We start from the raw sequence: 24,419 nt of genomic DNA, 5'->3' as shown, positions 1-24,419 counted from the left end.
CTGCGTGAGGGGCTCGGGCCGGGCTCCCCTGCGGCCGTGCCGGGTCTGACCGCCCGGTCCTGGCGGTGCGCTCAGATCGCCCAGCGCGGGCTGGGGGGCGGGAGTTAAGCCGTAGTGCGAGCTTCAAAACAACTGCTAAGTCATGCAGGCCGGCCGGGCTGCCGGCACTAACCGCCTCGACCCGCGAGGCCGGTGACGGCTTTCCTCGGGAGGCGCGGAGCCCGGGGGGAGCCCGGGGGCGCTGGGCTGTCTGTGGGGCGCTCACCCGCGCCGGGTTGCTCTGGCACAGGGCAGCCCGCGGTTCTCTGCGGGGACACTGAAGCAGGAGCCCCAGGGCGAGCGGTGCGGCAGGGCGGTTTGCTGTTAAAATGTCCCGGATCCTGTGAACCGCGATATGAAGCAGAAAAAGGAAGCGTTGGGGCCAGGTGGTTTCATTTTCGAGTACCTTAGCAGGTAGGCTCCTGGTTAGTAGCGGAGCATCCTGCCTTCACCCTGGGTTCTGCTTTAGCTCTGGATCGCCCTGATATTCTGTAGGCAGTGAGACAATTCCCTTTTGTGGAGCTCACTTGATAAAGATTGAAGTTTGCTATTGAGAGACTGCGGGAAGGTTTCTCATCACATTTGCTGCTCTCTCTCTCTTTCCAGGATGTCTTCAGGTGCGTTATTTCCAAGCCTGGTGCCAGGCTCCCGTGGCTCTTCGAGCAAATACCTGGTGGAATTTCGGGCAGGGAAGATGTCCCTGAAAGGCAGCACTGTAACCCCAGACAAGAGAAAAGGCCTTGTTTACATCCAGCAAACTGATGATTCCCTCATTCACTTCTGCTGGAAGGACAGGACTTCGGGCAATGTCGAGGATGTGAGTATGGCTTTGTGTTTCAGTGATGAGGTGTTAAGTCGCGGTTTGTCTCCTTCTTGTTCTACTTCTGCTGGTGCTGCTGAAAGAGCTGCTCTGAGACAAACAAGGATGAGAATGCCACTGTGGCCTGACAGACTCGCCTGTCCTAATCCTTTCAGAACAGATGGAAGAAGGTTTGGGGAGGAGGGCAGATGTCTTTGGGAGGCTAAAACGAATATTCATGTATTTCCTCAAACATATCTTTTTACTGCCACGTTTTCCAGGATTTGATTATTTTTCCTGATGACTGTGAATTCAAGAGGGTACCTCAGTGCACTACTGGCCGTGTGTATGTATTGAAGTTCAAGGCAGGATCAAAACGACTCTTCTTCTGGATGCAGGTTTGTGGGAAGTCAATAATAAAAGTCTTGGAACAAATTACTTCCAGTTTGACTTGTACCAAGAGCAACTTTCTTGCAGGAGCCAAAGACGGACAAGGATGAAGAACACTGCCGTAAGGTGAACGAGTATCTCAACAATCCACCAATGCCTGGTGCTTTGGGTGGAAATGCAAGTGGAGGCCACGAGCTCTCGGCATTAGGAGGTACAGTCCATTCTCTGCTCCTTCATGTGAGAGGCTTTTTTTTTTTTAAAAAAAATTTACTTTTAAAATGAGCATTTATAGTTCCCTAGGAAGAAATTCCTGATGGCTATGGAGGGTGAGTTGGGGACAGTGTTAATACCAGAAGTCTAAACATGCCTTTAGCAAAATTAACTGTGCTGTTGTAATAGGTGCAGGCTGAAAGTTAAGACTGCCAGAAGAGATCTCTCTCTGTTTCCAGTAGATTCTCTGGGGTCTTATCTCTTTATGAAGTTGCATTTATCTTTTATGAGCATCATGAATCAGTAAACACTTGAAACTGTTTTTTCCATACAGAATGTGATGCCAATTAATCTCCTGCTGTTTGAGCCGGAGTGCTGTGAAAAAAAACCTATGTGAATATGTTGTGTTTCAGAATGTTTTTGTTTTTAGGTGAGGGTGGCTTGCAAAGCCTTCTTGGAAACATGAGCCATAACCAGCTCATGCAGCTGATCGGACCAACGGGCTTAGGAGGACTTGGTAAAATGCTTTAATATCTTTATGCCAAAATGGTATTTTCTCCTGCCAGGTTAAATCTTACCTGACAATATTTTCAAGTAGTGCTATTGATTTGAATAGCGCTGCTTTCACATGAGAAAGCAAGGCCCTGCCTGAAAGATGAGCTAAGGAGCAAAAAAAAAAGGATGCAGAAAACAGAGGGTAGCAGACTACACAGCACTCATCTTAGGGCTTGATCTGCAAGGAACGTTGGTTCTGCTCCTTGGTCTGCTGAATCTTCTGCTTTTTTTTTTTCTCCTCTTTTTCTCCATCCCTCCTCTTCCTCCTAAATATTCATTGGAGCAGGGAGTGAAAACCAGGGACTCATCCCCAGTGAATGTCCCAGTTGCCAAGCTGTGCAGTTGCTGGTGTTGTCTCTGATCCAGTGAATATTTCTGTGCAAAAAGTAGAGTTCTAGAGGAAGGTTGGAGCGTACCCACCCCACAGCACACGCTAGTCAGTAAGGCTCAGGTTAGGGCTTTCTCTCCTGAGGAGAGCTCGAATCATCATGCTGTTTTTCTGGAGGGGATGAGAGGTGTGTTGGAGTCCCTGCTGCGGTGTGTTCGTAACGCTATCGGTGCTGCAAGCCCAAGAGAGCATTTTCTGAGAAGTCAGACCCTCAAGGAGAAGTAGGCCACGAAACGCTTGGCAGGTGGCGGTGACTGAGGTTCTGTGCTTAAGCTCCAAAGTCCATTTTTGTGGATCTAGCTCGTGTCTCTTTAGCTTCAGATGCAAATCTCATGTTGGTGGGATGTTCAGATGCAAATTTGATGTTAGTGTTGGAAGATTCTGGCTTTTTAGGATGTGTTTGGAAAAGATCTCCCTTCTTGAAGCTTCACGTAACTCCTGAGACTGTCTTCCTCTTCTTCTCAACACTTTTTTTCTCAGCAGCTCTTCTTTCTTTGCCTTTACATCTAGCCATAAGACAGCTTGACATGAAGCTCCCTACTGTAACGCAAAGAAAACCATCTGCTTGCCTCTGCAAAGGGTGGTTGTGATGAATCCATGTGGATCTCTTCCCTCGGTAGCATCTTGTTCTTTTGCATCTGGTTTGCATCTCTCTCAGGACTCTGCCTTTACTGCAGAGCTCCTTCAACAAAGGAGCTTTCTTGCTCCTGGGTAAACTTTTCCTAGCAAGGGCAAACCAAGTAGAGTACAGCCTGGTTAGCTTCACCCTGCCATCCCTGCTGCTGTGGAAGCTGTCACTAGTGAACCTCAGTGTTATGGGCATGGTTCTGTGGGAGTGGGTCTGGCACAAAGGAGCTGGTGGCTGGTGACCACGGACCTCCGGTGCTCTGCAGATTCCATTAATCCCGTGTTTGCTCCTGGGGTGCTGCTGTTCTGGCCTCTGCTTTCAGGTGGTTCCCAAATGGTGGGTGATGAATGTAGGGACGTGTATTTAATTGGATGTGGGACAAGAAACCACTGGGTGAGAAGCATGTGGTATATGCAACGTTTGGCTGATGTGGCTCAAAGGAATTGCAGGAGGACAATTGGCCACTGATGGCTCCAGTGGACCTAGACCAGGCCTTTCCCCAGCTCCTTTCAGTGGATGTTCTTGATGCCATAAGTCCTTGGTAGTTGGGATGTGTGGATGAAGGATTTTTTTTTTGCAATGGCAAAGGCTTAAAGACTTGAGTGTTGGTGTCCTGTTGTTTCACTTTGCTCCCGGATGGGGTTGTCCTCAATTTGCCTATGAAGTGTTTAAGAACTCGGCTGATCCTGCTGCCACATCTCTGTGTTAGGTCTGAAGCTGCAAAACCCAGGTGTGTGGAGAGACAGCAGTGGTGGTGACAAAAAGGCTGCCTCTGTGACTTTCTGCTGAGGGCCTTGGCTTTCAAGTTTAGAGAAAAGTTGGATTTTTTGGAAACCAGGAGATAAGAGAGGGCTGTGTTCAGTGGTCATGTATGTACAGCACAAACCAAAGTCCTTTTATCTTGTGTACCTCTAGAAATTGAGTCAATTCTAAAACGTGCAACTCTCTCTAAGGCAGTTTTCTAATAGAGATGCAAGACCAGAAAACAGCTGTTAATGTACAGAAGGGGGTGGGGGGGTTGGTCTGGGCTCTTTCACCCCCTCCTCCTTTATTTTAGCAAATAAAACCTTTCAGGTACAAGAGTGACCTCTCTAGAGCAGAGAGGTGCAAAAAACCTGAAGAAATAAATTTCTAAACCTGTTCTTCTTTTATGTTTACGGAAGGTGGGCTGGGTGCTCTGACGGGGCCTGGGCTGGCCAGTCTGCTTGGAAGTGGGGGACCCCCGACCAGCAGTTCCTCGTCAAGGTAGGATGTCTGTCGGGGCTGAGTTTGTGGTTGTTTTTGTACCATAAAGTTGACACTTCTGTAGGGGGAACCGTGGCCTACTGAACAGGAGATGTGGGAATTGAGGCTGCTTATGACCTCTCTAAAGTGAGATAGGAGCTCTACATACTGTAAGGGCTTGAAAAGCAGCTTTTCAAAATACGAGAAACAAAGCTGGGTTTTTTTTTCAGGGAATTATTGTAATAATTATCTTCTCCAGCTCTCGCAGCCAATCAGCTGCTGTGACACCATCTTCCACTTCTTCGACGCGCGTAACGCCCGCCCCGTCGGTGCCTGCGGCTGCCTCGGTGACCAGCCCGAGCCCTGTGCCGAGCTCGGGTAATGGAACCAGCTCAGCCACGAGCCCAACCCAGCCCATTCAGCTGAGTGACCTTCAGAACATTTTAGCTACTATGAATGTGCCATCTGGAGCAGGAGGACAGCAAGGTACAGTGTTCTGATGAGGCAGCTCTTGGATCCAGGAGTCCTTCGGAGCTCTTTTACTGTCCTGTTGTGTTCCAAATTGGTTTGAAAGGTCTCTTGCAATTTTTTGGTTTATTTTTTTGAGTGCTATACTTGGCTGCTTCAAGAGTCTTGTTCTCACTCCAAAACTGAGAGGGGGATGATGCTAGCAGTGTGCTAACCACGTTTCAGTATCCTCCGACCAGATCATTTGGTTTATGTGACAAAACGCCGTGTTCTGGGCAGAGTCTGACAGCCAACCCTTCATTTTCTTCCTAGTTGACCTGGCAACTGTTCTGACTCCCGAGATAATGGCTCCCATCCTGGCCAACGCTGAAGTTCAAGAGCGGTTGATGCCTTACCTTCCCTCGGGGGAATCTCTGCCACAGACTGCGGAAGAGATTCAGAATACCCTGACGTCTCCCCAGTTTCAGCAGGTAGCTGCCTGGCTCCCCGTCCCTCCTGCCCTGCTTTACCGGGTTCCTGACGCTGCTCCGAGTGGGACATTGCCCAGTAGAAGTGGAAAGGAGGGATGTGGTTTAATGGGGCACTAGTGCTTCCTTCCTGCAGTCACCCATGGGCAGATTAGAATGTTTTCTGCTTTTTTCTTTTGGAATTGGGCTTTACCTTGCTCTTTTATTCTACATGCTCTCTGACAAATGACAGGGGAGTAGCTAATTCATTATTCCCTGAGTGGCTCATCAGCAGCCTCCTTAAAGGTCACTTCAGGTGAGGTGGAAGGGAGGGAGCTCATGTTTTCAGCACTACATCCCTTGTTCCTCTTGAAAGGGTGGTACTTAATTCCAGCACTGTCTGCGTGGTGGTTAAAGCTGGTGTATCGCAGGCCAATTTGAAGTAGTTGCACTGCTTGAAATTTGCCATTTTGCAGAATTTCAGTGGCTGAGAGGACTCTTTTTAGGTTAAACTATGGCACTTCTTTTGTGCAGACGGCTCGGAAACAAGGGCTGTTTTTCACTGGTGCTTTGATAGAGTATCTGCATCTAGAAAAAGCACTAAACCGACTGGGGGTTACCAGTTTGTGCTTACTGGTGTCTGGCTGGTCCCCACTGGGGGAATCACTGAGTCCCACAGGGTTGAGGAGGGACTGTGGCTGCGTTACTGTGCAGTGGCTGCCTGCTGTGACAGAAACAGGAATAAAAACTTTTTTTTTTTTTTTTTAATGCTGCTGACTGATTCACAGGCATTGAGCATGTTCAGTGCTGCCTTGGCTTCAGGACAGCTTGGCCCACTAATGAGTCAGTTCGGCTTACCCGCGGAGGCAGTAGATGCAGCAAATAAAGGAGGTAGGTACTGGTGCTGTCAGGAACGTGACGAAGCGGTTGGTTGGGGTTTGTTTTTTGTACTGCACGCAGCCATCGAATGGGGAGTGTAATGAGGAGCTGCTGAGGAGCTGTCAGAAGCTGCCTCTTGTGCTGTTCTTTGTCACCCCAGCAGAGGTGTGGAGCAGCCTTGGCCTTGTTCCCTGATAAGAGATGCAGGACTGGAGCTGTCATCTTGTTCAGGGTTTTCTTTTTGAAGTTTTTAATGCGTCAGCTGGAGGGAGTGCACAGCTGTGGCCTGTAGCACTAGAGGGAAGGGGGTGTCGGTGTTCCCTGAGGAGCTTTTAGCATCTATTCCATGACTGAAGTAATTCTGGTCTCAGGCTGCCTGTGCACAGGGCTATGGTGCAGGAAACAATGTGTCAGAGCCAATTGTGTGTGAGAGTAAAGGGGAGTCTTAAAATTTTCTTCCCTGCTAATAGATTCTTACTAAAGCAACTGTTTATTTTCCAAGTAATGATGCTTAACCTCATGTGGTCAGTGAATGCCATCCCAGAAAGTGGAAAGTTAAATAACTAATGTGTTTAAATTCTAGATGTAGAAGCGTTTGCCAAAGCAATGCAGAACAGTGTCAAGTCAGACCAAAAGGAAGGAGACTCTAAGGACAAGAAAGATGAAGAGGAAGATATGAGTTTAGATTAAGTTATTTGCTCTTCCTTACAGATATTCCTAGATACTAACTTAAGCAACTGCAGTAGGATTACTAACTTCATATTATGCTTATATAAATCTACAAATAAAGGAATTTTCTTTATCTGCCATACTGTTCTTTCTCAGTCTGTTTCACATGTACTTTAACAGTATTTACTCTTTATTTTCAGTGGGGTTGCTTCCTGTTCAGTTGTGATGCTTCTGACACAGGGCTAGGCTAAGTGTTCTGTTTTCCTTGTGATAAAAGGGTTGAGCGCCCTGTGACTTTACCAGTAAAGTGAAAGAGTAACAAAACTTTATTCCACTCCAAAGTACCAGTGATTTACAAAGACCATCTTTAATACTACAACTTAAAAACAGGTCATAATTACATTTGTTTAAGATAGACATGTTAAAAACCCATTTTACAATATTTACCCCTCATAAAAAACCCCCCACAATATAATGATATAAGTTATAAGTCCATTTCAGAAGCAAGATTTTGTCCCCAAGTGGCTACATAGATATATACACACACAAATATATATATGATGTGTAAGTGCACAAGTGAACTGGGTGTCTTGGGAGAAAAAGGCTTTTTTTCAAGTGAAGACTGCACTACACCAGGCAGGAGTGAGGCTGAGCAGGAGAGGCAGCTGCTAGCGGGGGGTGAGGGCCCCCAGCCAGACTCGGCAGTAACCTGTCTTTTATTTCTTTCCCTTTCAAACAACAGTTTCTTGCTTCATGCAACAGGGCTTCTGTCATTGTATCTATCTACCAGCGCTGGAGGCAACTGCAGAGAGTCAGAGCAGGACTTGTGTCTTTCTGCTTGCCCTCAGCAGTGCTTCCAGCCTGTTTTGTTCCTTTTTTTTTTTTTTTTGATTCTTATAAATGAATCTGATAAGAAGATGCTAATTCTGTGAACAGAATTTTGTCCAAGTGCCCCCTTGCAGAGCTTTTAGCCGTGGCAGGTGAACCGAGACTGCTCCAGGGACGGGGGGGTGGCTTAAACATGTCCTTGCTTATAAAAACACAAAAGTGACGGAATTAATCCAGTTTGTCCTAATTGCATTTATTATAAAACAGACACTGCCTTTAGCAGAAGACAGGCTGTGACAGTTATTAATAGCCTCAAGTGTTCTGTGAAGTAAATCTATGTGCGTTGTGAGTGTGGGGTGACGGGAGCGGGGCCAAGGACACGACACACGGCTCTGCGGAGGATGAGCCCTGGGGCAGGCGCCTGACCAAGGACTCGGACCTGTCTCCACATCCTGCTCCAACCTTTTGGTTGTATTTGTAAAAGATGCCCCTGAAGTGCCCCCTTCTTCCTGCCTGCCCTCCTTCCCCTTGGATTTGTGGCCCCTCTCTGGTTTTGGCCCCAGACTTGTGCCTGCAGTCACTGGAGATCAAGTATGTCCCACCAGGGTTAATGCTATCAAGTAGGTGATGCCTGGGGCCGGGGGAGCAGTGCAGCTTTCTGTCGGTCAGGCTGTACACGGAGGTGCACTTACTTACAGCATGGGGCAGCCCCTAAGGCCAACGGAGCCCCTGACAGTCCCGGCTCGTGGCAGGTCCACATGGCTCCGGTTAATCACCAGGTTCCTTATACAGCCCACGTAATGTGGGAGGGGAGGTAATGGTGACACTGTGCTGTCATTGTCTGTCTCTGCAGAAGGAACAAGTGAAAACAAGCGTTAGTCTGGTGAATAACAGGGCAGGGGCTTGAGTGTCTCTTACTTGCTCCATGAAGAGCATCTCTCTTGGCTTTTGGAGCATGTCTTTCCCAGCTCACCTGGCAGCCCTCCCACGTAGAAGGTCGCCCTTGTGCTGGGTGCAGGAGGCAGGCTGGGTCCCGCTGTGTAGTTGCCTTGTGTGTCCACATCAACCTGGACGATGTTTTTCCATTTGGTAACTTCAAAAGAAAACAACAGTCAGTGCTGTTTCCTTACCCCGAAAGCAATCCACCTCCGTCCCGCAAACCAGACCCGTGCTGGAGCAGAACACAACTACTGGGAGGGTCAGAGGACCTGGCCTGGCTCTTGGGAAATGCCCAGAGTCTGGACAGCCTCCCCCAAATCTGTTCGGGGGTCACCAGCCACCCAGGAAGGACCATGTCTTGCTCTAGTGAGAAGGGCTGCCCTCTCCCAGGTGGGACAGCACACGCCTGGGATCAGCTCAGACCAGCTCTGGCCGCAGGGGGACAGGTCCTGTGGCTGGAAAATGCACCAGGAGCACGCGCTGGCTCTCCCCCAGTGCTGGGTCAAGCATGATGAGGGCTTAAAACAGAGCTGTGGGGGTGTAGCTGTGACCCCCACCCTCAGAAAGGGCTGGATGCAAAAACCTCAGCACTCGCTCAACAGCAGCTATATTTAAGGCTGAGTTTTGCCCGTCTGGGTGTGACTCCTGCAAATCACCGGTCCCAGCTGTGGGCCTGAGCCCTTTGGACACATCCTGGAGGAAGCCGGTGCTGCGGGACAGCCCTGGCCTCGCCGGCGGCTCCGTGCCCGGGGCAAACACCCCGTCCCTCCTGCCCGCCAGACCAGACTGCACTAACAGGATCAGGCAAGGACGCTGACTAATTAAGGAATGACTTAACGGCAGCTCCAACCTCCCAAATTAAGTGCATACAGGTGGGAGCTGGGGTTTAAATACCCGAGGAAGGGCCCTGGCCTCCCCCCAGGAGATGTGGGCTGAGCAGCGCCCCAGAGCCAAGAGCTGGCTGTCACCTCACCTGCAATGGTGTGCCACTGCCCGTCACAGAGAGATGGGCACGTCACCGATGCGGAGAACTCACCAGCCCCAGTGCCGGCTCTCACGGTGACCTGTCACACAATCATCAAGGTCGGAAAAGCCCCTGCAGCTCCTCCAGTCCCACCATGACCCTCCCCCTGACCGTTCCCAACTCCCCCAGATCCCTCAGCGCTGGCTCAGCCCGACTCTTCAACCCCTCCAGGGATCCCGGGGACTCCCCCCTGCCCTGGGCAGCCCATTCCAACGCCCAACAGCCCCTTCTGCACAGAAATCCTTCCTCAGAGCCAGCCTGACCCTGCCCTGGGCAGCCTGAGGCCATTCCCTCGGGGCCTGGCGCTGGGGCCTTGGCTCCAGAGACTCATCCCCCCTCTCTGCCCCCTCCTGGCAGGGAGTTGCCGAGGGCCAGGAGGTCTCCCCTCAGCCTCCTCTTCTCCAGACTGAACCCCCCAGTTCCCCCAGCCGCTCCCCAGCAGACCTGTGCTCCAGACCCTGCCCCAGCTCCGTTGCCCTTCTCTGGCCACGCTCGAGTCATTCAATGGCCTTTTTGGGGTGAGGGGCCCAGAACTGAACCCAGGAATCAAGGGGCGGCCTCCCCAGTGCCCAGCACAAGGATCAGATCCCTCCCCTGTCCCTGCTGGCCACGCTATTGCTGATACAAGCCAGGATGCCATTGGCCTTCTTGGCCACCTGGGACACTGCTGGCTCATGTTCAGTCGTGTGGGACAAACCCATCAGAACCCAGTGAGCTAAGCGGGATGGGCAGGAGATGACCTGTGGAGAAGCCGCCCTCCCTCTACCTTTGACTCCTCCATATACAGCAGGAGATGGCGGCTTCTCCTCGTGCCGATGTGGAAGATGAGTCCAGAAGCACTGCGGGGACGGACCTCCAGTGTCACCTCCAAGTCCTGCTCAGTCACCACTGCATCAGCTGCAAGAGAAATGCCTCTGGTGAGGAGAGGGACAAGGCACCCCCCAGGAGGTGTGTCCCTCCAGCCCAGGCTGCTGTGGGGTACCCAGGACGATGGACCCGCCATCCGCAGCAAAGAAGACCCCGCTCTCCAGTGCGCCCTCGTAGCACGGTGTCACCCCGAAGGTGTGTGAGGGGCGCCCCAGGGGCCTCCCGTCCAGCTGGGGGTTCCTCAGGCAGCCGTCGAAGCTGGAGGCCGAGGCAGCCTGCAGAGAGAGGCCACAGGAGTGAGCGCAGAGGGGACACAAACCGGCAGGCACAGGGCGATGCCTCGGTACTGGGAGCAGAGATGGAGCGATGCCACGGGACCACCAAGCCCTTACCGGTACGTGAGCCTTGGCTTTTCCAGCTGGGACCCCCCCTACATACAAGGGGGTCTGGGCCACGAAGAGCCCTGCGGTGGCCACTGCAGCACCCTGAGCTCGCAGCCCGTCGATGACCAGCTGGGCTCGGCTCTGGTCTCTGCTGAAGAAGACCTGCAAGGAGCAAAGGTCAGTGCCAAGGCTGGGGGCTTCCTGGGTTGGGAGGAGCCCCAGGGCTGTGCCCAGGGAAGGGAAACCTCAGCTCGGAGGTTCCGCCAGCCCTGGCTGTGGTTTTGGTGTCCCCTTTGCTCCCACAGGACTGTGGGTGTCCCGTGTGCAATTAGAGCAGGGCTGCACTGAGCTAATCCCTGCAGGGGCACCGGCGCAGGGGGGAGTGGTGTGGCCTGGGGGGTCCCACAGAGCCCCGACCTCCCGCTCACCGTGTGCCACTGCCGGTCGCGGTACTTGTCTTTGCTGCGGATGCGCAGCTGGCGCCCGCCGACGTCCAGCAGGAAGACAAAGCGCCCGTTGGAGACAAAGAGAGCCAGGAAGGTGCCCCGCTCACCCCCCACGTAGAAAAGCAGCCCGCTGGAGGAGTTCAGCTTCACCTCCAGGGAGAAATAGGACCTGCAGGGACACGGGGGGGTGAGGGGAGCACCCTGCTCTCCAAGCGATGGTCCCCAGGGCCAAGCTTGGGTGGGGTGGGCACAGGGTGAGGCTCACCTCTGCCCGAAGGAGACTGGGATCTCCTCGAACTCCAAGCGGCTGCTCGGGGCACCTCCGAAGCGGAAGGTGCCCACGGCTGCGCGGGGCTGTGGGTGCAGCCGGCAGAGCCCATCCTGATCGTGGCGGCGGTCCTTCCAGGCGGGCTTGCCCGGCACCTACACGAGATGCACCAAGGCATGGAATGAGGGGAGCGGGTGCCATGGGGCAGAGGTGCTCAGCGAGGGGGCAACGGTGGCATCTGAAGAGGACAAGGAGGGGGATGTGGGGAGTTCTGGCAGCAGCTGGTACCTTGGGTTTCCGCCTGTCCTTCTTTGGAGTGATTCTGAGCTGCTGTGGTTGCTCGCCCCAGGGACAGCTCATGGTGACGTTGATGCTCTCCGCGTTCTGCTGCAGGTCCACCACCATCTGCGGCTCTGCCGTCCTACACGCAGGGAGAAGAGGTTCCTGTCACCGGGACAGCTGGGCGGTGTGAAGGGGCTGAGCCCTGCTCTCTGGAAGTGGCACGGAGATGCTCACCTCTTGACAAAGACATTCCCGATGCAGCCGGTGAGGTTGCTGAGGGCACCAGGCTCCGGCGAACCCCCGAGCTGGAAGAGCGGCCACCCATCCTGTCGCCGCTGCCGCCGGCCGGGCCTGGCACCCACCACCGTGTCCTGCAGCTCGTCGTCCACGTACAGCCGGACCCTGGGGGGGATGAGCAGCAGGGGCTGAGCAGGTCCCCACAGCTCTTGGTGCCCCACGCCCCGTGTGCCGCCAGGACACGTACCCACGGGCATCGCTGTAGAAGGCTGCGTAGTGGGTCCTGTCATCCGCGTAGGTATTTTCAGTGGTGATTTCAGTTTCCAGCAGGTTCAAGGCCAGCTGGCCCCTCTGGAGGGACACCCGGCACGTCCCCTCCTGCAAAAAGCATCACCCCATTGCTGCTCAGCAGCTGAACCCCAATGAAAGGCCCATTTCCCCACCACCCTCCAGGAGCTCAGGGTGCAGAGCTCACTGCAGATTCATCCTCTGGCCCCACCAAAATCCTCCCCCTTTCCCAACGGGGAGCAGCAGCACCCCCAGAGCAGGAGCAGAAGTTTCTGCCCTGCTGCTGGGGTACCCGGGGGGACTGCAGGGAGCCCACCTGGGTGGCGTGGTGGTACAGCAGCCCCTCACGCTGGCTCGTTCGGAAGCTGAAGCCGCTGTAGAAGTCCCTCAGCCCTGGCACATCCTTCAGGGCCAAGGTCAGGTAGCCGTGGCCGTGGATGCTGACTGAGCGAGCCACCTGCAAGGGACACCATGGATGCAAGGTGAGAGCCCAGCCCTGGTGTTACAGGGGTGCTGGGAGGGTGACGGAGGTTATCAGGTCCTCCCTGGGTCTGGTCAGTGCCAGTCATGTGGAGCACCTTGCACCCCCACCCCTGCACTGAGGACCTGGGGCTTTTGTGCCCATTTCTGTGTGAACGAGGAGAGATCCTGTGCTGGGAGTCCTGTGCTCCCAGCACACCAGCCAGGCTGCCAGGGCTCTGTGCTCACCAGGAGGTCCGAGGTGCACCCGTAGCTCACGCCGACAGTGCTCATGCGCTTCAGGTCGACGTATTTGCCAAGAGCCTTCAAGCCCTTCATGCAACCCCGGATGGGCCCACCCGTGGGGAAGAGTGCTTTCAAGCTGCAGGAGAAGCAAGCAGAGTTACAAGGACAGCCCCAGGCAGGATCTGGCCCCACAGTCCTTCGAATGGCACCTGGCAAGGACCCACAGTAGCCACGAGTATCTCCAGTGCCTCAGGCACAAGGCTGCACCCAGCAGCAAAGGAGGACTCAGTGGCACCCACCAGCACCTCATCCCTCACCAGAGATGGAAATGTCCCATCTTCAAAAGCTCATGGTGACAGGCAGGAAGAGAAAATCTCCCCCAGAGCTTCAGCTGATGTGGCTGAGAAAGGGCCAGGGCCACCACCAGGGCCACAGGAGGGGAAGATGTGGACTGTCCCACCCCACCACAAGCTGGACCCACCTGGGGGGCAGCACAGCTGGGGGCACACCACCCAGGTAGTAGGAGACAGCGTTCTCCAGGGAGTTCTCCTGCTCCACCATGAAGATGGTGAGGCGCTCCAGCCGCACCAGAATGCGTTTCTTGTTATTCATTTTGAGGAGGAAAATCTGGATCTGCAGACAGAGGAGAAAAATGATCCACCAGCCTGGGGCCATTAGGTCCATCACAGAGAGCAGCATGAGGTGTCCGGTTCATGGCTCTAGTCAAAGAACTTGCAGTTCTCCCCAAAAAAACCCAAGGTCTGGGTGCCCCCTCCCCACCCCTGGATGTTTTGCTCTCCAAGCGAGCTGGGCGGGCGGCTCTTCCCCCTTACCGCTTTGTTTGTGGTGCTGCTGATGGTGAGGGAGGAGGAGTTGCTGCTGGGTTTTGCCATCTCCAAGCCCGTGCTGAAGTCGTAGTAAAGCACCAGCTTCCCATCCCGGATGGCCAGACACAGGAACTGACCCTGGGGAAGGCAGGACGGACACTCAGCCCCACGTCCCTGTGCCCAGCACACAGTCCCAGCACTGAGCCCGACCTGCCCTTTAGCACTGGTGGGAGCAGGTCCCACTGCCCCAAAGTGTGGCTTCACAATGACTGGGGGTTTATCTGCACACAGCAGTGCTGCCTGCCCCGGTGAACCCCGGCCCAGCTCGAAGGGTCTGTGCACGGGTACTCTCCAAGTTCAGGGGAGTCCCTCCAGCACCAGACAAGTGATTGCTGTGAGATCTGGGTCCAGCCCTCTTGTGGTTTTTAACAATAATGCAGGAATACTCCTCAAAGCAGCCCTGCCACCTCCAAAGCCCTCTTCTCCCCGGTGTCCTGAACTGAGAATGCCTACAAGTGGGGCTGGGATTGTCCCAGTCCACCAGCTGAGGGGTGAAGGCTCCCCAGGGGAGCAAGCACCTGCCTGGTTCTCCAGGAAGAAGAGGATGCCGTTGTAGGAGACCACCCGGATCTCCTGCTCGAAGCGCTTGGTTGTGCCAAACTGGCTCTCAAACTTGATCTCTGCGTAACCGGTGCCATCAAAGTAGGAGCCATCAGTCAACCAGGGGTCTCCTGTGGACTTGGACCTGAGCCACACGAGAAGAGGCACGAGGCATCACTCCAAATCCCGTTGCCATGCTCTGGGGCAGCCGAGGGTGAGGGTAAGTGCCACGCACTGGAGCTGCCCCCGTCCTGGGTGCAGTGCCCTACCTTGCGCAGGGCTTCTCGGCGGTGGTATCCAGCTGGAAGGTGTGTTGGAAGTTGTACAGGCTCACCACCTCCTCGTTCAGCGTGTCCAGCTCCAGGCACCCGCGGTAGTTGGGATAGCGCAAAGTGGGAGGAGGCTGGGAATGAAACCAGACAGTTAGGGCAAGTTTGATTCTGGTTTCCCCATGAAAGCAAGGGCTCTCCCCGCAAGAATCTCCACAGGTATTGCTAAATACCTCCTAAAACCCGAGCCTCCCTCCCTGCTGCCTGTCTCACCGTGAAGCTGGAGGGGTAGCCACCCACGTAGAAGACCACGTTGTGGGGGTCGAGGTTGAGCAGCCCTTGCTCCCCCTTGGCCACGCTGTCTCCCTTGGTCTCGTGCACCGTCTGCCTCTCCACAATCACTGACATGTGCCCATACTGCAGGATCCTGCAGCCAGGAGGGATGGTCAAGACAAGTAGAGACATCCAAAGAGGAGCAAACCTCATCCTCTCTGAGCAAAGGGCCTCCCCACACAGCTCTACCAAAAAGGGGTGCTTCTCCCACTGGGGCACCCCACAGCAGCAGTGCACTGAAAGGAGTCAGCACTCATGTTCTCAGCACTGTCACAAGGCTGAACGGACACTCTGTGATGAGCTCCATCTTTCCTCTCCTGCAGACGCCCCCAGACCCTCCATGACCTGGTAAGACTCCAGCTCCTTGCTAGTTCTTCTATCTCAGTGTTGGTCATTTAGAGCTGACTGGACACTGGAGTGGGCAGCACCTTTCTGCAAGCTCACGGCCTGTCTGGGCTTGGGCACAGCACTACCTGCATCTGCTGCAGAGACAGCCTCCCACTGAACTTCCTCGGGGTGCATCTCAGCAGTCTCCTACCTGTTGATGCTGATGGTGGCAAACTGCTCTCCAATATCCTCGTCAACAGTTAGGGAGGCTGGCTCCTCATCACCCAGTTTGTAGACCCACTGCACTTTGTGGTCCTTGAGCACGATGCCCAGGTAGTCTCCAACAGCCTGAATGAAGGGAGAGCCAGGGCCACGCGTTGGCATTGGGACAGGCAGGAGCACCAAGTGATGCTCAATCTGATGCTCCGGGGCTGCACTGGCCAAGCACCCCGATTTGCACTGCTCTCCCCATCCACCTCCAGCCAGGCTGACGACTGCACCCAGGGCTTGTCTGTGTTCCCCACAAAGACACTCAGGGAGCTGGTGAAGGGAGAAGGGCTGATGTCCAGCTGTGATCCCCACTGATGCTAAAACACGGGCTCCCACTGCCCTCCTCCTGCCCACACGGCCCCGTCTCACCTCCCGGCTGCCCAGGTACAACACGAACCGCCCCTCCTCTGTCCCATCCTGCCGTCGCTGCCGGCTCCTGGGCTCGGGGTTTTGGATGTAGAATTTGAGGGACGTGTAGGCTGCCAAATCCTGCAGGTTGCTGGGCATCCGGACCTGCACGCCCGAGCTGCCATTGAACTTCATGGGGACTTTCACCTGGGGAGGGAGAGAAATCCATGCCCGCGGCACTGAAACCACTGCTGCTGCCTCCCTCGTCACTGTCAGCTCTACAAATCAAAGCATTTTCTGAAGTCTTCCCATCAGAAAGACCCTGCCTGGTGGCACCAGAACTATTCTAAATACCCCTCCCCTTTGCATGCTGCCCTCAGGTAAGCGTTCGTTCACCTCGTGCCCCTGGCGCCCCGTGCCCAGGCCTCACCCCACCATGAGCCTACCTTGCTGGCAGCGTTCCTCGCCTGCGTGATGAGCTGACGGATCCGCACAATGTTCTCCGACACGGTGGCGTTCTTGTTCCTCCTGTTCTCCAGGCTGCTCAGCTTCCCCAGCAGCAGCGGGATGGTGCTTTCCAGGCTGGACACTGGGGTTGGAGAGGAGCCAGGGGTTTTGAAGGTTAGTGAGGAAGGGAGATGTGAAGCTCAGGCAGTTTTTGAGACATGCAAGTCAAAGCAGCAGCAGCTGGGAGCGGAGTCACAGAATGATCCCCTAAATCCAGCAGCCTTGATGGGGGGGTTGTGAAAATGCTCTAGTGCATGCAATCTCCTGCAGTAAAGGTACAGGTGATATAGACACTGCAGGGAGAAAAAAAAAAAAAAGGACAGGACTTAAAGCACCTGGCATTGGCTGCTACCTCCCTCTACTCTTGACCTGGAGCTGCAAAGCATAGCTTCCAAAAGCTCGGAGCTCTCTGGGGACATCTGTTCATGCGCTAGTTCATGCCAGACTCAGCCCTGGCAGCCCAGCAGGTTCAGCACTCACCAGATTTCCTGGCATCCTGGACCGCCTGGTTCAGGTCTTCATTTCGAAGGCCTCCGTACTGGTCTTTCCACTCATCCAGCTGCTTCTTCATGGTGCTCAGGGTATCTTCCACTCTCGCAGCTGTTTCGTTGGCCTCAGCAGCTGCTGCTTTGGCATTCTGGATCATCTCTTTTGTGTCCTCTGGAAAGAAAGGAGAAAAATCTTTGGGATGGCCAGAAGCAGGGATGAAACACCCTTGGGTCACAGCCTGGGTGCAAGGAGGGAGCAAAGAGACAAGTCAAGCTACCACAGGACAAACCTTGGTCCCTGCCCAGCATGTCCTGCACAGACTGGAGCTGGCTCAGGAGCTGATCCTTCTTCACACGGAGGTCAGCCAGCTTGTCCTTTGCTGTCTGCAGAGTGCCTTTAATGGCTGCAATTAAAGAAATGCATACGTTGTGTGTTGGATCTCGGTTCAGCCCAAAGGACACCACACCCTGTAAGGAGTCTCTCTCACCCCCGTTAAGTTTTCTTTGCTCTCTCCTCACAGACTCCTCCAGGTTGCTGCTGTTCCTCTTCAGCTCTTTAGAGATAGCCCCGAGATTTTCTGATATGACATTCTGCAAAACAAACACACGCTGTCTGGGAGTCTGAAGAGGAATTCCAGCCCCAACTGGAAATCGGTCAGAAAAATGCTCATTCAGACAACTGCAGTGGGGTGTGCTGCTGGGTGTGCTGGAGACACCCAAACCCCCAGAGTCTGGCCCCAGCCATGGCAGAGACTCTGCTTGCTGGCACAGAACAAAGTGCTCAAGTCTCAGAGGGAAGGGGCAGCAGAGCCCTACATGCGGGTGTGAAAAGCCAGAGGACTTTCAACGGAGTTTGGCTTCTGCTCATCTTCACAGGGCTCCCCACAGCACGTACCATCAAAGCCTCGCCGGCCGCCTCATCAGCATCGTGGGCTGCTCGCTCTGCTTTTTTCACAGCTTCGATGATGCTGGCGTAGGCATTCGAGGCATCGATTGCCCTCTGGATAAAGCCATCCTGGTTTGTGCCCTGGATAATGCTGTGTTGGAACATGAAGCCATCAAGTCCACGAAGAACGCTCTAGCTGGGCTCTTTCCCATGTACCCCCAGACAAACCCCTTTGGGTTCCTCATCACAACACGTTCTCCAGGATAAAGCTTTGGAGATGGCACCTCGCTGCTCCCCTGCCATGGCGTGGGGCTGCAGTTTCCCATCCCCATCTCTGGTCAGAAATGCCCCAACTACTGCGGGTCGTGGCTGGTGCCTCACCTGGACAGATTCCTCGCAAGCTCGTCCAGGAGCCGGGCGTGCTCCTCTGCCTGCTCCACGATGGGGATCTTGCTGCTGGCCGGGGAGAACTTCTTGACCCGCTCAGTCAGGGGCAGCTTCGCCCCATCCAGCAGAGCTGCCAGTTTCTCGTACGCCTGCAAGAACACACAGCACTCCCGAGGGCTGCCACCCCCTCGCGCCCTGCCCATGTCGAAATACCTCCATCACTCACCTCCTTCGCCCTCTCCATCTTCTGTAAGAAGTCAGAGACCTGGGCCAGAGAGTCCTTGGCCATCCTGAGGGTCTCCTGCACCAGCATGTGCTGCTTTTGGAGTTCACGGCTCTTTTGCTAGACACACAGAGGCAGGGTAAGGCACTGGCAGGGCCGGGGTAGGCCCCCCCCGCTGCACGGCAGTATGGGACCACCCGCTGAAGGTCTACCTGACTCTCCTCCAGGTTGTTGCGGTTCAGGCTGTTCAAGTCCTCTGTCTGCCTGGTTTTGTTCACAGCCTCGTTGAGGGCGTCGCGGAGATCCATCAGCTGGGCGCTGTGCTGCGCCAGCCGCTCCCGGATGCTGCTCACCAGGTCCTGGTTGGATTCCCAGCGGGCATGCAGCTCACTCCTCACCCGGTGCAGCACTGAGGATGGAGGAGACGAGAGCTGTTGCTCATTCATCCTCCTGCGTTAAAGGGCTCTTTCTTTTGGCTGTGGAAAAGCCTGGCTTTGGTCTCGCTTGGCAGGTATCAAGGCAAAAGTGACCATCTTCCCTCCCTCCCTCTTTCAGCCTGGATAGCACAGAATATCGTGCAAAAGTGCCTTCCAAACACCCTGTGCTGGTAGAAGGGATGGAATCTCTTTCAGAAAGACACCCAGCCACGCCCGAAAGGCTCCAGATAAAGGAGAAACCCCACCTGAGGCCTGTTTCAGTGCTTGATTATTCCCACTGTGAAAAATTACTTATTTTTCGCAAGGGCCAGTTTATAATTCCAGCTCTCAGCTGCTGAACTGTGCTTTGTCACTGCCTGTTAATCAGAAGCACTTGCTCCCTGCAGTGCCAGCATGCCTGGTTATGCAGTGTGGCCTTGTGTGGGAGCACAATCCAATCCATAGCTCCTGCAAGGGATGCCCTCAGGATGGCAGAGGTGCTGAGGGTGATGGGCTGCTGGTTCTTACCCTGGACCCATTTCCTGTGGCAGCAAATACCAAGAAACATGGGGTGAATTATTCACATCCACATGTGATGGTAACTCCTGGTTCTAAGGGCTGTCATTTTATCAACAAAACTACCCAGCTAGGACAATCTGCTCTACAGTTCACCTTAAGGGAAAAGGAACCACAAATGGAGTGTCACAGGGGACCCTAGAACTACTCTAAAACTCACTGGGGGTGCCTGTTTTACTAAACCACTCTCCAAACATGACCATGATGTGTAGCATTCACATGGGCTGCAGGCCAGGCTTTGAGGAACGGCTAGACCCAGCAGGTCTAGTCCTGTCCCATGCCACTGAGCCAGACTCACGCTTCTGAGCCTCCTCGTGCTCGCGCCTTGCCAGCTCCTCCTGGCTGCCCAGACTCCGCTCCTTCATCTCCCTCAGCATTCTTTCCACCTCGGCCATCTTCTGCCGAAACTCCTCGGTGGAGGTGGTGCTGGCGTTTGCTGCCCCAAACCTGACCATCTGCCGCACCAAGTCTGCAGAGAAATCCAGATCTCCTGTTAGTGCTGAACGAGCCAGGTCCTTCATAACCCCCCAGACCCTTCCTCTCTTACATCACCCTCAACACACCGCAGCCAGCTTTTATGCAGTACTCGGGCACCCGAGTTGCTTGAGGTCACTCAGAGGTATTGTCCCACGTTTCTGTCTCCTTGGCTGTTACATCAACACTTGCTACATTTCAAGCATCTTTTTGCAGCTTTATTTCCTCTCCCAGATTCAGTCACTCCCCAATTTGCTAATCTCTCCTGAAACAGCAGTGCAGATTGCCCTGGTTTCAGGCATTTTAATAACATCTGTACAAGTTTAATGTGCATTTTTCCAAAGACTGTGTTTAGCCAAACAGCTGGGACTCACAATAACCTGGTCTACTTGAACAGCCAGAATTCTGCAGGGATCTCCATTTCATTTTTATTTCCCCTTGTTTTCTCCACAGCCCTTTCCAAGTGACGCAGCATTCGGTGATGTTTGACAGCAAGAGCGTGGCTTTCCCAGCTGGAAAACCCCACTAAGCAGAGACCCTTCTTTACCTGCAATGCCCTTCTGAATGCTTTGGATATTTAGCAGGAGCTGCTCCCCCCTCTGGTAAGTCTCTTTCGTGTGCTGCTCAATCCGGTTTGCTTCTCTGTGAGTCATTGTCATCTACAACAAACAACACTGGTTTAGCTCAAGTATGAGATTATGTTTTATGTGATCTGTCAGCAAGAAAGATGTTCCCAAAGGCATATAAGGTTTGGGAATGTGCAGGTTTTGAGGTCCTTGAACCGTGTCTCCTCCAACAGCCCGCCCTGTGCTGTGCCCCTACAATGCATTTAGTGATGGTCTTACTTAACACCTTCAGAGAAGCACATGCAATAAATGCAGCTCCCATGCAACAGGCTCTGGATCCTGAAACAATCCTAAAACCACAGACGACAGTACTGTTCTGTGCTCTTAAGCCCTAGAGCCTGGAGCCAGGCCCACCTGGGTCCTGACCAGGACACAAGAAGAGATGGAGGGCTGCAGTCTGGCTGTTCAGAGATGTGTGGAGTTGTACGTATACCCAGAGGCAGTTTGTCCATGTGGCTGCCTGGGGACATACACCATCAGATAAACACTTTTTCCTCTCCCTCAGATTAGGAGCAGGCAGTTTATAAATCAAATCAAACCTTGCTCAGTTTATAAGTTCTCTGAAGACACAACTGGTGCTTTTTAGACTGTATATAGGTTGCATCTTGCAAAAGGTGCTGCTGTACTGAGGCCTCCAAGGACTATGACAATAAAAGGGGTTGACTCATCTGCTGACAAAGCCTCCCTGTCACAGCACAGATACATCCAGGACAGACCTGGATGCTTATGTTCCTTCCTCATATGCTTCTTCTATAAATGACATTTTAATGAATTTATTTTTACTGGTTAAAATTGGAGCCGTCTCAAAACTAATAAATCAAGAATCAGTATCACAAGATGTTTAACAGCCCTCCAAGGGAGGAATGCAGGTAATGCAGCTTGAGCATCTAAGAGACCCTGACCTCCAAGCCTAGTGCTGGCTGGGCAGGAGATGCATCCTGCCTGAACTAGGCTCCTTGCAGCCTTCAAAGCCCTCATTTTAGGTAAATGGAGAGCTCATGTTCTAGCAATGAAAGGTGGAGAAATACACTACTTTGTGCTGCAGAGCGTTCAGGTCCTGTGTGAGGTCCACATTCTCATCCTCCAGCTCGTCAGCCCTTTGCCTGACCTTGCTCATGGCTCTCTGGTACTCACGCAGCTGGTTCTGGAAAAAAAAAAGAGCTGAAATCAGGCCAACAGGCCAGGAAACACGGGCAGAAAGCGATGTTACACCTTCCACATACAGCGACAGCTGCCATAGTGCCGTTGAGACCGTGGAGGCGAGCCCAGGCGATGGAGCTGGCGTTGAGGTTGACCAGCTGGTTGCGAATGGAGGGGAAGGACATCTCGATGCTCTGCAGATCCTCCAGCAGAAGCAGGACACAGCTGTCACACACTGCCAGGAGAATGGAGCAGTCAGCACAGGGCCCTTTCCTGGGGCTTCCCTCACCTCTTTCCCCAGAACCGCAGGATACAGACCTTCACACCTCACGCTGTCCGGGCCGTTTGCCACGGGGACCTCGTGCTCGTGCATGCAGACGTCGCACTGCTTCCCCGTCAGCCCGTTGGAGCAGGTGCACTCCCCGGTGCGCGGGTCGCAGGAGCCCCCTCTGCACTCGCACCCTGCCAGGTTTAATAACAAGGAAATGCCCGTGGCATCGTTTTGTGCTGTTACCACCCCAGAGAGAGGGGAGAGGGAGCGGTTTTATTCCAGCTGTGCAATCACATCTCTGCTTATCTACACGCCACTGCTGGGGGTTTCCCTGTGCCACCTAGCAACACCCACAGGACCTCAGATAGCGGTCGGTTGTTTTCCACCTTCAGTAATTCCACAAGCACACGTGCCACCGGTGCCTTCTCCCGCTCCTCCACACGCAGGACCCACCACCCGGGAAGCAGGACTCACTTGTGCAGCCGCTCTGGCTGAAGCCCCAGTAGCCCGGGGCACACTGCTGGCAGCGTGGGCCGCTGACGCCGGGCAGGCAGGTGCACTGGCCCGTCTGCACGTGGCAGCTGCTCCCCACAGCGCCGACATCGCAGTCACACCTCCGGCAGCCGGAGCATCCCTCGAAGCCATAGTATCCCTCCTAGGGAAAAACAGGACAGTGGGTGACCCGTTCAGCAACAGGGCATGGGTGCCTCCCTCCTGGGGCAGGCTGAGGCAACGTGGGACCCCAGCCTTGCTTTCTAGGAACGTTTTACAGAATCACAGAATCATCAAGGTTGGAGAAGCCCTTGAAGCTCCTCCAGCCCCACCATGACCCTCACCCTGACCATTCCCAACTCCCCCAGATCCCTCAGCGCTGGCTCAGCCCGACTCTTCAACCCCTCCAGGGATCCCGGGGACTCCCCCCTGCCCTGGGCAGCCCATTCCAACGCCCAACAGCCCCTTCTGCACAGAAATCCTTCCTCAGAGCCAGCCTGACCCTGCCCTGGGCAGCTTGAGGCCATTCCCTCTTGTCCATCCCAGCACGCAGGCGGCCCTTACCTCGCAGTGGTCGCAGTGCTGGCCTGTCACTCCAGTCTTGCAGAAGCACTGGCCAGTGCGTGGATGGCATGAGTCAGTCCCGCAAGGCGAACAGTTGCATTCTGTCAGGAAAAAAATACCCCCAGTTATACACTGAAGAGCCTGCTCAGGCACTCACAAACCTTATTCTCAGTAGGGAATCCTATTTTCCCCTTATCTATCACAGTCAGAGCAAAGACAGAGCCTCTCTCTCCACTTGGATTTGTTCCTCCTGACAACTTCTTCCCATGACGCCTGCCCAGCGCAGACCCCCTTTTGTGAGCTGCAATTTGGCTGTTGCTCCTCGGAGGGAGATGAGCAGCGCTGGGAGTCGACTGGGCAAACCCACACGCCTGAAGGAGCACCAGTGCTGCTGCTGCGTTAGCTGCTCGGGGCAAGACTGTTCCAGCCTGCATGGGGCCTGGTGGCTCATATTTGTGGGTGGATTGGAGGTTATGGAGTTGTGATGCTGGAGGGCAGGTTTTTTTGAGTGGGTTTTTTTTTTTTTATTATTACCATCTTTAGAGGATGCCTGCAACATGTGCGACCAAGCACGTGACTCCCTGGGACAACGCACAGCCTGGCTAAGGCACTAAACACACCCGCAGTCAGTTTGTCCATCTCTTGCCCCCACCAGCCACTCACGTGTGCAGTTTTTGGCTGCCACCGCGTCCCCGTAGTAGCCGGGGGCACAGAGCTCGCACCGCGTGCCGGCCGTGTGGTGCATGCACCCCGTGCAGGCGCCCGTCAGGGAGTCGCAGCTGCTGAAGAGCATGTTGGGATCCGTGTTCCCGCTGCAGTCGCAGGGCTGGCACGAGCTGCCGATCACCAAGGGATTGCCGTAGTATCCCGGGGCACACCTGGAGAAATATGGCAAGTGAAAACACAGTCAGGGCCACAGGGGGATTCCCACAGCTCATGCCTGCACCATGCTTGAGTTGTACCATTATAACAGTGCCAGCATCCAACACTTTGAAGTGCTGCAACCCTCAGGGATCTCAAAACATTTGGTGTTTTGCCTTACAATACTCCAGAAAGGTGCATTTATTACAGAGTGCAAGTCAAGGCAAAGCACAGCTAAGTAACACATCCACAGCAACACAGTAATTCAGCAGCGGAGACAGCAACAGGGCATTTGCATGCTGAAAAGTATTGAAAGAAATACTGCCGGGACAAATCACACTGGGGGGCAGAGCCAATTTGTCCCTCTGCAGTTTTACTAGGACAACTTTCTGTTCTGCCACAGCCGTGGCTGCATGGGACTAGTGTGTCTGAGGCCCCAGAAACACGGGTGCCATCGCCCTTACCGCTCACAGTTGGGTCCAGCGTAGCCGGGCTTGCAGAGGCACTGTGTGTTGGAGCCTTTGTGGACACAACCAATAGCAAAACTGAAACGATAAGGGGTAAACAGGGAG

The 24,419-nt window shown here is 54.1% G+C and overlaps 2 protein-coding genes across 2 annotated transcripts in view; one reads left to right on the top strand and one right to left on the bottom strand.

The window, feature by feature from the left end:
• The first annotated feature begins 112 nt into the window (after nucleotides 1-112).
• On the top strand, nucleotides 113-6,835 carry ADRM1 (adhesion regulating molecule 1). Its single transcript, XM_026861985.1, has 9 exons — nucleotides 113-856; nucleotides 1,120-1,236; nucleotides 1,316-1,439; nucleotides 1,869-1,955; nucleotides 4,173-4,254; nucleotides 4,493-4,719; nucleotides 5,014-5,171; nucleotides 5,936-6,038; nucleotides 6,610-6,835. Exons 1-9 carry the CDS (start codon nucleotides 647-649, stop codon nucleotides 6,714-6,716), a joined length of 1,215 nt encoding a protein of 404 aa, XP_026717786.1. The 5' UTR covers nucleotides 113-646; the 3' UTR covers nucleotides 6,717-6,835.
• A 703-nt stretch (nucleotides 6,836-7,538) lies between these two features.
• Nucleotides 7,539-24,419, bottom strand: part of LAMA5 (laminin subunit alpha 5) — a 119,376-nt gene continuing 102,495 nt past the window's right edge. Inside the window, exons 34-70 of the mRNA XM_026862303.1 lie at nucleotides 24,312-24,392; nucleotides 23,650-23,864; nucleotides 22,987-23,087; nucleotides 22,405-22,585; nucleotides 21,978-22,121; nucleotides 21,743-21,894; nucleotides 21,553-21,663; nucleotides 20,441-20,552; nucleotides 19,718-19,888; nucleotides 18,640-18,836; nucleotides 18,431-18,547; nucleotides 18,199-18,353; nucleotides 17,827-17,968; nucleotides 17,420-17,522; nucleotides 17,222-17,335; nucleotides 16,924-17,103; nucleotides 16,383-16,525; nucleotides 15,958-16,143; nucleotides 15,530-15,666; nucleotides 14,932-15,085; nucleotides 14,659-14,792; nucleotides 14,372-14,534; nucleotides 13,796-13,927; nucleotides 13,444-13,595; nucleotides 12,966-13,098; nucleotides 12,574-12,714; nucleotides 12,217-12,347; nucleotides 11,967-12,134; nucleotides 11,739-11,871; nucleotides 11,448-11,605; nucleotides 11,165-11,351; nucleotides 10,746-10,898; nucleotides 10,469-10,628; nucleotides 10,253-10,383; nucleotides 9,436-9,526; nucleotides 8,497-8,616; nucleotides 7,539-8,370 (exon numbers count right to left, since the gene is read on the bottom strand). Of these exons, the coding sequence (XP_026718104.1) occupies nucleotides 8,216-8,370; nucleotides 8,497-8,616; nucleotides 9,436-9,526; nucleotides 10,253-10,383; nucleotides 10,469-10,628; nucleotides 10,746-10,898; nucleotides 11,165-11,351; nucleotides 11,448-11,605; nucleotides 11,739-11,871; nucleotides 11,967-12,134; nucleotides 12,217-12,347; nucleotides 12,574-12,714; nucleotides 12,966-13,098; nucleotides 13,444-13,595; nucleotides 13,796-13,927; nucleotides 14,372-14,534; nucleotides 14,659-14,792; nucleotides 14,932-15,085; nucleotides 15,530-15,666; nucleotides 15,958-16,143; nucleotides 16,383-16,525; nucleotides 16,924-17,103; nucleotides 17,222-17,335; nucleotides 17,420-17,522; nucleotides 17,827-17,968; nucleotides 18,199-18,353; nucleotides 18,431-18,547; nucleotides 18,640-18,836; nucleotides 19,718-19,888; nucleotides 20,441-20,552; nucleotides 21,553-21,663; nucleotides 21,743-21,894; nucleotides 21,978-22,121; nucleotides 22,405-22,585; nucleotides 22,987-23,087; nucleotides 23,650-23,864; nucleotides 24,312-24,392 (5,338 nt within the window). The 3' untranslated portion in view covers nucleotides 7,539-8,215. The remainder of the gene's footprint in view (nucleotides 8,371-8,496; nucleotides 8,617-9,435; nucleotides 9,527-10,252; nucleotides 10,384-10,468; nucleotides 10,629-10,745; nucleotides 10,899-11,164; nucleotides 11,352-11,447; nucleotides 11,606-11,738; nucleotides 11,872-11,966; nucleotides 12,135-12,216; nucleotides 12,348-12,573; nucleotides 12,715-12,965; nucleotides 13,099-13,443; nucleotides 13,596-13,795; nucleotides 13,928-14,371; nucleotides 14,535-14,658; nucleotides 14,793-14,931; nucleotides 15,086-15,529; nucleotides 15,667-15,957; nucleotides 16,144-16,382; nucleotides 16,526-16,923; nucleotides 17,104-17,221; nucleotides 17,336-17,419; nucleotides 17,523-17,826; nucleotides 17,969-18,198; nucleotides 18,354-18,430; nucleotides 18,548-18,639; nucleotides 18,837-19,717; nucleotides 19,889-20,440; nucleotides 20,553-21,552; nucleotides 21,664-21,742; nucleotides 21,895-21,977; nucleotides 22,122-22,404; nucleotides 22,586-22,986; nucleotides 23,088-23,649; nucleotides 23,865-24,311; nucleotides 24,393-24,419) is intronic.

Source organism: Athene cunicularia (assembly GCF_003259725.1).
Source record: "Athene cunicularia isolate RWA chromosome 20 unlocalized genomic scaffold, athCun1 chr20_part1, whole genome shotgun sequence".
Lineage (NCBI taxonomy): Eukaryota > Metazoa > Chordata > Aves > Strigiformes > Strigidae > Athene > Athene cunicularia.
The sequence above is the reverse complement of the archived record's forward strand: the minus strand, read 5'-3'. Positions and strand labels throughout refer to the sequence as shown.